The sequence below is a fragment of the Helicoverpa zea genome, chromosome 2 (assembly GCF_022581195.2).
Source record: "Helicoverpa zea isolate HzStark_Cry1AcR chromosome 2, ilHelZeax1.1, whole genome shotgun sequence".
NCBI lineage: Eukaryota > Metazoa > Arthropoda > Insecta > Lepidoptera > Noctuidae > Helicoverpa > Helicoverpa zea.
This window is the reverse complement of record NC_061453.1, coordinates 12,120,472-12,132,708: the sequence shown is the minus strand read 5'-3', so window position 1 is coordinate 12,132,708 and position 12,237 is coordinate 12,120,472. Positions and strand designations below refer to the sequence as shown.

Genomic DNA, 12,237 nt, shown 5'->3' with positions numbered 1-12,237 from the left:
GAGATTTACAATGTTTAAACAATTCCTACTTATGACCATGTTTATTGTTTACAGGGTGATCTCAAAACTCCCGGCTCTATGAGGCATTTGTTGTACACTGAGTGGGCGGCAGTCTCCAAATGCATCAAGTACCAACCCCTTGATTATGTCAAGGATTATTTTGGTGTCAAAATAGGTTTGTATTACACATTAATTGTCTACGGTCAAACTTCAAAAAGAAAATGCTACTCCTGTTGCATGTTTCGTGCTCCTAAATATTTGTGTCAATGGATTTTATAAATTAAAAACAGGTCTAATGATAGCTTTAAGATAAAATTTGAATAATGAAAATTTGCTTAACGATAAAATAAGGTGATCCATTTAATATCTTATGCTTTATTTATATTTTCAACTATGTTTAAAATATTACATAACTAAGAAACAAAGAGTTAACTATGTACTTTATCTCGTTCTCAGGATTATATTTCGCGTGGCTGGGCTTCTACACACACATGCTGATCCCCGCGTCGATAGTAGGACTGATTTGCGTCATATACTCAGCTGCTACCGTTTACAGTAATGTTCCTAGGTAAGTTTCAACTTAAATATTAAGCATAGATATTCCAACTAGACAACATTTCTATCTATTTTCTGAAAACATTTTGAACGATTGATTCTTGTCAAATGACCTCCGAAGTTGGCTATAAGTGACTTCACGAAAATTACGAATAAGTCCCCACAATTCTGATCAAATATGTAGCTGCTCTAGTCACTCGTAGACAACTTCGGAGCAGTAGTTTTTTTACGAGAATTCATGGTCATGTTGCATTCTTTATTATTAGGCGTCATCATAAAATATCTTACAACTTCATGATGAAGGTTTAAAATATAAATGGCCTTACTACAAAAACTTTAACCACTGTTTTACACTTGTCTAAAAAAAATTTGGCTCCAAAATGAACCATATGTCAACTTCATAATTTGACATTTTTTTAGACAAGTCTTAAACTGACGTTAAAAAGTTTTTGTGGTAAGACGGTAAAGGTTTAAAATAAATAAAGTTATAGATATTTAATTTTGTTTTCAGTGAAGACGTATGCAACTACGAGTCGACGGTGAAGATGTGTCCGCAATGCGACTATTTTTGTGACTTCTGGGATTTGAAGGCGACGTGCTTGCAGTCTCGAATAACGTATCTCTTTGACAACCCTACTACTGTGTTCTTCGCTATTTTTATGAGTTTTTGGGGTGAGTTTATGAAGTATTTGCTTTATTTTCTTTTTATTCAATTTTTATCGACACGGAATCAGACCAGAACCGGCGTGACGTCTTTTTATGTGTCTGAACCAAAATGATAGACAAACAAGCTTCCATCCGCGGTTTTACTCGCGTCCTGAGGGAACTAGGTATATCTTCTCGCCCCCTGTTAAAAAGTAACTTGTGTATTATTCTGATACATAAGCTGTATTACTGCTTGATTTTGTTAAAATCCGATCCGAGAAGAAGTAACAAAAATACACACATACTCACAAAATAATATCATCTTTTAGCGGCATGTTTCCTGGAGCTATGGAAGCGGTATTCAGCCGAGATGACGCATCGCTGGGACCTCACGGGCTTCGACGTGTACGAGGAGCATCCGCGACCGCAGTACCTCGCACGGCTGGCGCATGTTAAACGGACACAGGTAATGTACTACTGTTTAGGATTAAAAAAAAATATATGAGTGGTCGAATTGGAAGTCGGTTAAAAATGCTTTTGAAATGAGCACTCTCACTATATCTTGAGTCTTTTCCCAGTTTTCACAAAGTGAGCACTCTCCTTGTCTATATTTAATGAAATTGAAAACTTCCCCCTGTCATTTATTTGAATTCGATAGAGATGTAACTTACACTAATTTGACATGAATCCACTTCCTATGCTCAATTTAGACCTGCCCCAACACCTACTTTATTATTTATCTTCTTGAATGCCACTAGTTAGAGAACAATAGAAAATCCATTGTGTCTCGCGTAGAACTGCGCATCGGCATACAAGGGGTTAAACCTGGCAGTTTTTAACCTTACCTCCCCTTACCTACCTTAGTGAGCCAGCCTTTTTATCGAGTTTGATTTTAAACAAACCCTCATATTTTTCTCTTACTAAATTTAAATAATATTTTCAGCTGAACGTGGTAACAGGAGAACGCGAACCAATGGTACCATTCTGGCGGATGCGACTACCCGCTACACTAATGTCATTCAGCATAGTGGCACTATTAGTTCTAATGGCACTAGCAACAGTACTAGGCGTGGTACTGTATAGAATGTCCCTGTTGGGTGCCAGTATACTTCGCAACGGAAACGCACTCACTACGTATAACCCGATTATGTTTACAACGGCGACAGCGGCTTGTATTAACTTGTGTTTTATATGCCTTTTTAATTATGTGAGTATTCTTTGTCTATATTTGGGGTTTTGTTGTCAATGTTGTGTCCCTGTTTGGGCGCCATTAGAGCAAAGGAAGGCCCAGTTGGGTGCCATTTTTCAAGTTGTAGAAATATGCTTCTAAATTATGTCCATTACCATGATAGAAATAAAAGTTATAGTGTTAAATCAATATTTTCTTCTTTGCATACGTTAATGGTGATATCATCTTTTTTGTTAATAGCTATTGTTCAACAGTTTGTCCCACTTGGGCGCCAAAAAATCACCAAATGAATTTTTCCTTTATCCACAGGTATACCAATACTTAGCAGAATGGTTAACAGAAAAAGAACTTCTACGCACGCAGACAGAATTTGACGACTCCCTAACACTCAAGATATACCTACTGCAGTTCGTGAATTATTACGCGTCTATATTTTATATAGCGTTCTTTAAAGGCAAGCTCATTGGTCGGCCCGGAGATTACGTGAGACTGTTTGGACATAGACAGGAGGAGGTAAGTGGAAAGTAAAATAGGTTTTATTGCATGTGTTGTTAGATTCAAAATCAAGTGAATAAATGCAACTTAGGTATTTTAGGGCCAATCGTATTTATGTGACTGAACTTTTTACTGTACCTTTTTCGGGAGAACCGCTAGCAAGGTTTTCATCAATTTATTAAATGGTTCGTTAGAGGTTCGATCAAATGATTCATATTAATGTCATTTTTTGTTCAAATTGTGATTACAAAAACCTTTTATGAAGGACAGCGGGACTCATTCGCTTTCAACGTTACTTTTAGCATTTTTACTTCACAAATTGTGTTGCCTCCAGTGTGCTCCCGGCGGCTGTCTTCTAGAACTTTCCATCCAGCTGGCCATCATAATGGTGGGCAAGCAGTTCATCAACACTATAGTGGAGATGATGATGCCGTACCTGCTCAAGTGGTGGTACATCATACGGACTATTGGCAGAAAGAGGCAGTGAGTATCACTTGACGAGGTTTTGCCAGTTAAGCTATAGTTTTCGTTCAAAATCGTTGTTAATTTAGCGATAACAATAACATCTTCACATGAGTATTTGAATACCTGTAATAATATTGTCTTCACTGTGACCAATTGGAGTTCAAAGTCAAAGTCAAAGTCAAAGTCAAAATCATTTATTAAAATAGGCTAATACGATTAGCACTTTTTAACGTCAAAATTTTACAAGAATGACAGCACCCCCAAAACGCCCCCCTTTCACCACTTCCTAGTGTTATGGCTGGAAAGAAGAAGCGGTGAAGAACAAACTTCCCAGCAACACAGCTGTCTATTACAATTTAATTATTATTAATTTATTTTACAGTTATACAATTCAATTTTATTTATTATTAATTTAAAACACCGAATAATACAAAATAAAATAAAGCACTTTTGTTCCACTTCAGAGCTGCCATCTGCGTTTATCTGTGAAATAATCATTAACATTATAATATGCCTTTTTAACAAGAATTTCTTTAATTTTATTTTTAAAAGAACTGTCCGTTAATTCCAACAGATGAACCGGAATTCTGTTATAAATGCGTACACAAAGCCCCACAAATGAACCGTGTACCTTATGTAAACGATAATTAGGTGCGGTTAACTTGTGTTTATTTCTAGTATTAAAATGATGTACGTCGCTGTTTTTACTATATGAATCTAGGTTTTGCCTTACGTATATTATATTGGCATAAATGTATTGAGACGCCACAGTCAGAATACCAATATCCTTAAACCTTTCCCTAAGGGAGACTCTAGCACCAAGTTTGTATATAGCACGGACAGCGCGCTTCTGTAGTACGAAAACATTCTCGATATCGGCAGCATTGCCCCACATAAGAATTCCGTAGGACATGATGCAGTGAAAATAGCTAAAGTACACTAAACGCGCCGTGGCTACATCGGTGAGAGCTCTTACTTTCCTGACAGCGTACGCAGCAGAGCTTAATTTACCCGTGATGCCAGTAATATGCTCACCCCATTGAATTTTGGAGTCTACTGTTATCCCTAGAAAAGTCGTAGCATGTACCGTTTCAAGTTCCTCATTGTTCAAAATTACACCGGGACCGAGATTTTTTACATTGGGCAAAGCAAATTTAATACATTTTGTTTTCTTCGTATTCAAAACTAAATTATTGGCTGTAAACCATTGCGTTACTAGTGAAAGACAAGAATTCACGTCATCAAAATCTACTCTATTCCTATCAACTTTAAAAATTAGAGACGTGTCATCAGCAAACAATACTACATCACACAATGATTTTAAATAATATGGCAAGTCATTAATGTATACAAGAAACAAAAATGGACCTAAAATCGACCCTTGCGGTACGCCCAAACGAACGGGTAGATTGGAAGATTTGACACCATTTACGTCAACACATTGCATTCTACCGCTTAAATATGAGCTAATAACACTAAGTGCGCTGTCTCTAATACCATAGTACTTTAGCTTCTGGGTAAGCGTTTCATGTTGGACGCAGTCGAACGCCTTGGAAAGATCACAGAACACCCCGATAGCATTCTGTGACTTCTCCCACGCACTGAATATATGTTTCAGTAGAGCAACTCCGGCATCCGTTGTGGAGCGACCCTTTGTAAAACCGTATTGTTCCGCATGTAAAATATTGTATGAATTAAAATGCCGGAGGAGTTGATTTAAAATTAGCTTTTCAAAAATTTTGCTCAACGCGGGCAGAATTGAGATCGGTCTAAAGTTACCTAGATCGTTCTTGCTCCCGGATTTAAAGAGAGGTATAACTTTACTGTATTTCATAAGTTCAGGAAAGGTACCTGAGTCAATGCACTCATTAAATATACGAGCTAAATAGGGCGCAATATCGTCAATAATACAGTTTAAGACTTTAACAGAGATACCCCATAAATCACCTGTCTTTTTTGAATTTAATGACTTGAAGGTTCTTACTATGTCATAAGGTGAAATATAACTAAAGGTAAATGTGGCTTCACATTGACTAACACTACTACGTAAAAGTTTTTCGGCGTTGGTGGCAGAGGAGTCTAAGCCGCTAGTGGTCTTGATTGGAATATTAGAGAAGAATGTGTTAAATTCGCGAGCTACATCAGAATCTTTCTCATAAACTTGATTCTCATTAATGATTTTATACTGATTATCACGCTGTTTGATTTTCCCGGTCTCGCTATTTATAATATTCCACGTCGCTTTTATTATACTCTTACTATTCTTAATTTTATTACTGAAATACATTGATTTTGCCGCATGACAAACTTTTTTAAACAATTTAGAATAATTCCTAACAAATCTAATAAAATTTTCATCAAAATTATAATTTTTCATTTCATACAACTCATACAGCTTAGCTCTACTCTTGTAAATGCCGGGGGTAGCCCACTCATTGAAGTTAGCCGTTTCTTTTAGTACGAGCGTTTTGGTTTTAAAACTAGAATTAAATTCGTATTTTATTATATCAAATAGTGCTCCGTACATTAAATGGGGATTGTTTTTATTTAATATTTCACTGTCTAGTTTCGCGTTAATATTATTTTTAAACCTATTAAAACGACTGGTTGTTAAGGGCCGACATGTTATTTCCCGCTTGATTTTATTCTTTTTATCAGGAAACCGCGCCAGTTGACCACAATGATCGGAAGTTAGGCCATTGGTAATCAGAGTCTCTGTGGCGCTACAATTAGTAAATATATTATCTAAACAGGTTGACGAGGTTGCCGTAATTCGAGTTGGTTCTAGAAATAAATTTACTAAGTTAAATGATTTAAATAAGTTTAGCAACCTTGTAGTTAAAGAAGATGATTCTAAAATATTAACATTGAAGTCACCGCAAACTAAAAGTGATTTACTAGTGGAATTAAGTTTAGAGAGAGAATTTTCCATTACTGATTCAAAAGTGTTAAAATCACCTGAAGGAGGCCTGTATACACAAATTATAACAAACTGTTCCAGTTCAACACATGATAATTCTACATTGCGCTCGACTGATAATTTTACTATATCTGAACGTTCCTTACATTTTAAATTATTAGTTACAATTATAAGAGAGCCACCATGGATGGTTTCCTTTCTAACGAATGAACTTTGTACTGTATAATTACTGTTATTAAGGAATATTATTTCACTATTTCTGTGCCAGTGCTCAGTTATGCACATAACTTGTACCATATAATGTTCAATGAATAGACTTAATTCTAAATATTTGCCGGAAAGGCCCTGAATGTTTTGATGTACAACATTCAGTTGATGTGGCCCACCCTTTGTCGCACCATGTAGTTTAAACTATCAGGTGTATCAATAGTTGTATTAGTAGAACTACTAATATTATTAAAAGAAGAGGTTACCGTAGTAGAACCCGGGTCAATTTGTATATTATTTGCTATCAATATAGCAATTTGTCGTTTATAATAAAAACTAAGATACATTGTATCATTTGTCACTACAAAATTATTTATAAATTTATTTGTATCAAAGTACATTATTCTATTATTGTATTGCCTGGTTATATTGTACATTAATAGATTTAAATTAAATATGTACTGATTTTGTTCTATAGTAAAATTTTTAGAATATGGTAAGGCACAGATGATAAACTTGCAATTTGTTGTATTATTTAATTTTATCATTAATTCAACACAATCTATTATATTTTGTTTATTGACTGCTAGACTATCTCCAAATAGCATAATGGCAGTTGAAGTGGTATTAAGGTTTGTCAATTTAATTGTTTCTATTATTTCATTGTAGCTGGCACCGGGTGAACAATTGTTTATTATTTTACTTTTACAATATTGAGAGATTAATTTACCAAAACCAAGACCAAATCTATCAGAAAATATTTGTGATATATTGTTTTGATTTTCCGAATTATTATTATATGAAATGCTTGATGGTGGAATATTGCACTGAACATTGACAACAGGTGGTATTATGTCACTGCTCACTGCTGACTGCATAGTACTAGGCGATGTTAACTCTGGGACAGCTTGTACTGCTGGTTGTGAACAAGTACAGTTGGTATATTTATTTTTAAGAGAATCAAGACGGTCCATATTTTCACTACCTAACTGGAGCAGCTCATCGGTAGCCAAAATATGTGCCTTTACTTGATATTGGGCTGTCTCATATTTGTGTGTAATTTTTGTTAATTCGCGTTGCAGTTCAAGCATTTCCTGTTGCAGAACTAGTGTGTCTTGGTCATACATTAGCCTACTTTGTAAAAGTTGGTTAGTGCACAAATTTAACTGATTTTTTAATTCAACTTTAGTTTTAAGTAAATTATTTAATTTATGTGTGGATTTTTGTTTATGACACACTTTCTTAATTTTTTGTATCAATTTGTTTATTCTTATGTATTTTTTAATCTTTTTGTGACTCAAATTATTAATATGAGGTGGATTTGAAGTAACAAGCTCACTGAAAAGGCGGTGAGTGTCATCACTTTCCTGTTGTTGTTGGGTTTGCTTGAAGCATATTATTGACTTGTGAGCATCATTTAAGCTTGTCTCCAGTACCTTAATGCGACTCAAAGCCCTCTCATGAGCATCACTACATTCACTAAAAGAACCTACAAAATCCTGTAACCTATCCCGCTGATCCAGCACATCCATATATTGGATGTGTAATTCTGCAAGTTGAGACTTCAATTCAGAGTTTTTACTAATTATTTTCTGAATTTCTTCCTCGCTGTCATCACGTTCCCTTAACAGTTGTTGACAGAGCTCTTCGGATGTTTTGAGCTTTTCCAGGGCTAACTTCAGTTTCACCTCCATGTCCTTGGCAGTGGCCTTCCTTGTCATAACGAACATGGTGTCAGGTATTTACTGAAAGCGTGGAGTAAACAAGATGAGAAAGACAGAAAAGAATAGTTTTAGGTAATAGGTTTAGGTGTTGGATTATTTAAAATATGAATTTAGTAGTTTCAAGATTATATAGCATAGAACAGTTTGATTTAATTAATAGAAAATTAAGTACAAAACTGAAATGTAGCTAAGTATAGATTTTGTTAACATAAATTATCTATAATTTGCCTTTAATGTGTAATGTAACAGAAGTTACTGTTAAAGGAACATGTAACTTATATGAAAATCAAGAATGTATTGGGACTTCTTTAGTTTTATTTGATTTTAATTTTTAATTTTCTGAGATAAGGTAGGTTACAAAATTGATATTAATTTTTATTTTTTTTTCGTTATTCTCACTTTTAAAGTAAATAACATAATCTACTGCCAGAGAATTAGTATAATAAAGCGTGTTACAGTTATAATAGAGAGATACTTCCCGTTAAAATCCGATTTATTTGAACTGAGCGGTTGACAGCTGACCGCCTCCGTGTTGTGTAGATTTTTACGAGTTATCCTTTTGCAATAACGTCACAAACATTTGTACACTATATTTACGACTATTACTATTAAATTATCAACTTTTTAGGGCGATTTAGCTAATTATTCTATTTTAATTCAATTTTTAATTATACAGCTGATTTTTGACAAGTCACCCGGCCGGTGTTCAAGACTGTGTACGGAGAATTATTTGATACATAATTTTTTTTTTTTGCTTTATCTTCCAGAATCAAAAGTCCCTTGCAATGGGTAAAAGATTTCAAACTAGTCGACTTCGGAAACATGGGCTTGTTTCCTGAATATTTAGAAATGGGTAAGCACACTCTATGACTTATTTTTGGGTATATTATTTGACCATTTATTTGATTTGAAATAGCCCCTTTACCTCAATTATTTTTGACCTCTATTTTTTTAATGAATTTTGAAATCGATTTTTTCCCCAGTTCTGCAATACGGTTTCGTAACAATTTTCGTGGCGGCGTTTCCCCTGGCGCCTCTATTCGCTCTCATCAACAACGTGCTGGAGATGCGGTTGGACGCCAAGAAGTTCCTCACGTGCTACCGGCGTCCTGTGCCACAGAGGGTCAATGATATTGGAGTGTGGTACAGGATCCTGGATTCTATTGGGAAGCTTAGTGTTATTACTAATGTGAGTATTTAATTTGGTGTGTTTTTTTCGTCGATTTTTCATGGTTGCATATCGATTGTACTGGTAATCGATTTTGCATTATTCGATTTTGATGTTTTATTCGTATGAATTTCTCACTTTTTTCGGCATCTTTGTGTATTGTGTTGTTTCGATCAAAATTAAAAAAGGCTGTAGCAGTACAGACAAAGTATTTTTTTAAATTTATTTAATTTAAGAATTCAATGAGATATATATATTTTTAAAAATCTGCATAACAGAAGGACAAATTAATTTTAAATCATTTACTAAAATTCATACCCAGTTATTTCTCTTCGCCGTTATTATAAATAAATATATGCTTTTATTTTTCTGTATTTTGCAGGGATTCATAATAGCGTTTACCTCAGACTTCATACCCCGCCTAGTGTACCAGTTCTCGAACAACGGTTCAATGCAACAGTACGTCAACCATACGCTAGCAGACTTCAACGTCACCGTGCTCGAACACCCGCCTATCAATACTACTTACAGGGAGACTACGTGCAGGTGAATATGGACTTTATTTGTTTGGTGATAGAGTTTAGAATTGTATGCTGATATGAATGGTCCCGGTTGTCATTGAACATCCTTGGCAGTCGTTACGGGTAGTCAGAAGCGAGTAAGTCTGACGCTAGTCTAACCAAGGGGTGTCTGGGTGCCCGGGTCATTGGGTTGAGGAGGTCAGATAGGCAATCGCTCCTTGTAAAACATTGGTACTCAGCTGAATCCGGTTAGACTGGAAGCTGACCCCAACACAGTTGGGAAAAAGACTCGGGAAATGATGTATGAATTTTTTGTGTAGTTGGTATGGTATGATTGCGTAGGTAGACTACGTGCAGGTGAATATGGACTTTATTCGTTTAGGTATAAAGGTATATATAGGTATATTATTGTAAATTGCTGTATTTGTATTTATTTATTTGTGGGTCTGGTGCTCGTGAATTTAAACTTCAATGGTATTGTCATAGAGTTCATAATAGTATAAGCAGGTGTAATATTTTTTATCTTTTCCTTTTCTGCCATTATTGATGTAACGAATGTGAAGGATTCATTATCGAAGAGGGAGTACACAACGTCATCTTAGAGTGAATAGAAATTAATTTATTTTTCTCAAAATTTTCATTGCGTTTTCAGGGAGATTATATTGCAAAGAACCTATAGTCTAGTCAAATTAGACCAAAAAATGAGTGTGAAGTTACATCAATTGTTAATTATTGTTAAGCTGAAAATTGGTGAGATCGTTTAAAATATAATCTTCTTTCTCCTGCCCTGTTCCCAAATTTTAATTGGGGTCGGCGCAATATGTCATTTTCTTCCATTTTCCCCTGTCACTCGTCATACTGACACTCCCTCCCTTCCTATTCATATCATCTTTCAGGCAATCCATCCATCTTTTCTTAGGTCTTCCTCTTCCTCTCCATCCATCTACATTCATCGCTTAAAATATAATGATAAATAAAATTTCAAAGCTCCCCATGTCTCCCCTGTATGCAAAAAAATGTTCAAGTTCAAAGGTAAAATAAATATGATGTTTCTGCGTCTTTTTTGTAATTATGATATTTTAAACGATCTCACCAATTTTCAGCTTATTGTGAACTGTAACTTCAAATATCTAAATTAACTGGACTACTATACTTATCTTCTTTCGTAAAAGACGACTCTTACACTACCGATGCTGTCAATGGCGTCGATAAGTAAATTAATGTTTTTTATTCTAGTTTCCCTGGCTACTGGTATTACAAGGAAGGTGACAGTTATGAACACAGTAACTGGTATTGGCACATCATGGGCGCTAGACTGGCCTTTGTCGTTGTTTTTGAGGTAAGAAACTATTCCATAAGAAGTGTATTTTGTTGCACCTTGTTTAAAGCAATATTTTCAGATCTACATATGACTGTAAAATTGTTCCTTATTATGTATGACTGTAAAATTGTTCCTTATTATGTATGACTGTAAAATTGTTCCTTATTATGTATGACTGTAAAATGGTTCCTTATTATGTATGACTGTAAAATTGTTCCTTATTATGTATGACTGTAAAATTGTTCCTTATTTATGTTATAATATTAAGCACATGAGTGTTGTGTCTGTTTTTTTAATCTAAAGCGAAAATGGTAAGGCACTGAAAGTCATCCTCAAACTGATTGACACGTGATTATCGAATTTTATAAATCTTCAGCGGCCTTTTTTCATTATGATTTTTTTTTTGTAAATTTTCCTCGCATATTTTCGTAGAACGTGGTGGCGCTAGTAATGATAATAGTCCGCTGGGCGATCCCGGACATGTCGGGGGAGCTGCGGGACCGCATCCGGCGCGAGGCGTACGTCATCAACTCGTTCATCCTGGAGGAGACGCGGGCGCGGTCGGAGCGATCCGCGCGGTCGGAGCGCTCCGCGCGGGACGCAGGTGCCACTTCCACGCCGTTTACTTGCGCGGTACGCACGCGGATGCTTTATATCTCTTTGGTTTTACTAACCGCGGGGGTTGTTCACTGGCATACATACTATGAAATATAAAATAGTAAAAAAATATCTAGAAATACGTGTTGATATAAATTATTTTTTTATCGACTTATGTAATTTTAAAAATGTTGAAATATAAATACTTTAAATATTTTTTATTCAATATTAAAAAGCTCTTGAAATATGTGGTTAAATAAAAGAAAAATATCGACATTCTTTTCCCATCACTAGCTACGTTTTTGACAGGTAGGTTGATGGTATGTGAAAATAACATTCGTAAATAGTTCTTAAAAGAGGACTTTTCTGCTATTGGTGGATTTAACACGATTCAATATTTAGAGTGGTACTTTTATCGATATTTAATTCA

General features: G+C 35.2%; 3 protein-coding genes across 9 annotated transcripts in view; 1 reads left to right on the top strand and 2 right to left on the bottom strand.

Annotated features, from left to right (window-relative positions):
• LOC124645193 (anoctamin-1) overlaps window positions 1–12,237 on the top strand; it is a 34,847-nt gene that overhangs the window by 14,322 nt on the left and 8,288 nt on the right. For 6 of the 7 annotated variants that reach the window (XM_047184987.1, XM_047184970.1, XM_047184962.1 and 3 more), the window contains 12 exons: window positions 55–175; window positions 457–568; window positions 1,067–1,227; window positions 1,530–1,666; window positions 2,144–2,407; window positions 2,699–2,902; window positions 3,219–3,367; window positions 8,968–9,053; window positions 9,184–9,389; window positions 9,751–9,914; window positions 11,126–11,228; window positions 11,643–11,814. In XM_047184987.1, coding sequence (XP_047040943.1) covers window positions 55–175; window positions 457–568; window positions 1,067–1,227; window positions 1,530–1,666; window positions 2,144–2,407; window positions 2,699–2,902; window positions 3,219–3,367; window positions 8,968–9,053; window positions 9,184–9,389; window positions 9,751–9,914; window positions 11,126–11,228; window positions 11,643–11,814 — 1,879 coding nt within the window. Of the gene's footprint in view, window positions 1–54; window positions 176–456; window positions 569–1,066; window positions 1,228–1,529; window positions 1,667–2,143; window positions 2,408–2,698; window positions 2,903–3,218; window positions 3,368–8,967; window positions 9,054–9,183; window positions 9,390–9,750; window positions 9,915–11,125; window positions 11,229–11,642; window positions 11,844–12,237 lie in introns of all 7 variants that reach the window. The other variant, XM_047184979.1, reaches the window with a different exon arrangement.
• Window positions 3,777–8,902, bottom strand: LOC124645236. Its single transcript, XM_047185029.1, has 2 exons — window positions 7,816–8,902; window positions 3,777–3,832 (listed from the first exon to the last, which is right to left on the bottom strand). The coding sequence occupies exons 1-2, from the start codon at window positions 8,204–8,206 to the stop codon at window positions 3,810–3,812; spliced, it is 414 nt and encodes a 137-aa protein (XP_047040985.1). The 5' UTR covers window positions 8,207–8,902; the 3' UTR covers window positions 3,777–3,809.
• LOC124645228 lies at window positions 4,028–6,566 on the bottom strand. Its single transcript, XM_047185019.1, has 2 exons — window positions 5,476–6,566; window positions 4,028–4,090 (listed from the first exon to the last, which is right to left on the bottom strand). Exons 1-2 carry the CDS (start codon window positions 6,564–6,566, stop codon window positions 4,057–4,059), a joined length of 1,125 nt encoding a protein of 374 aa, XP_047040975.1. The 3' UTR covers window positions 4,028–4,056.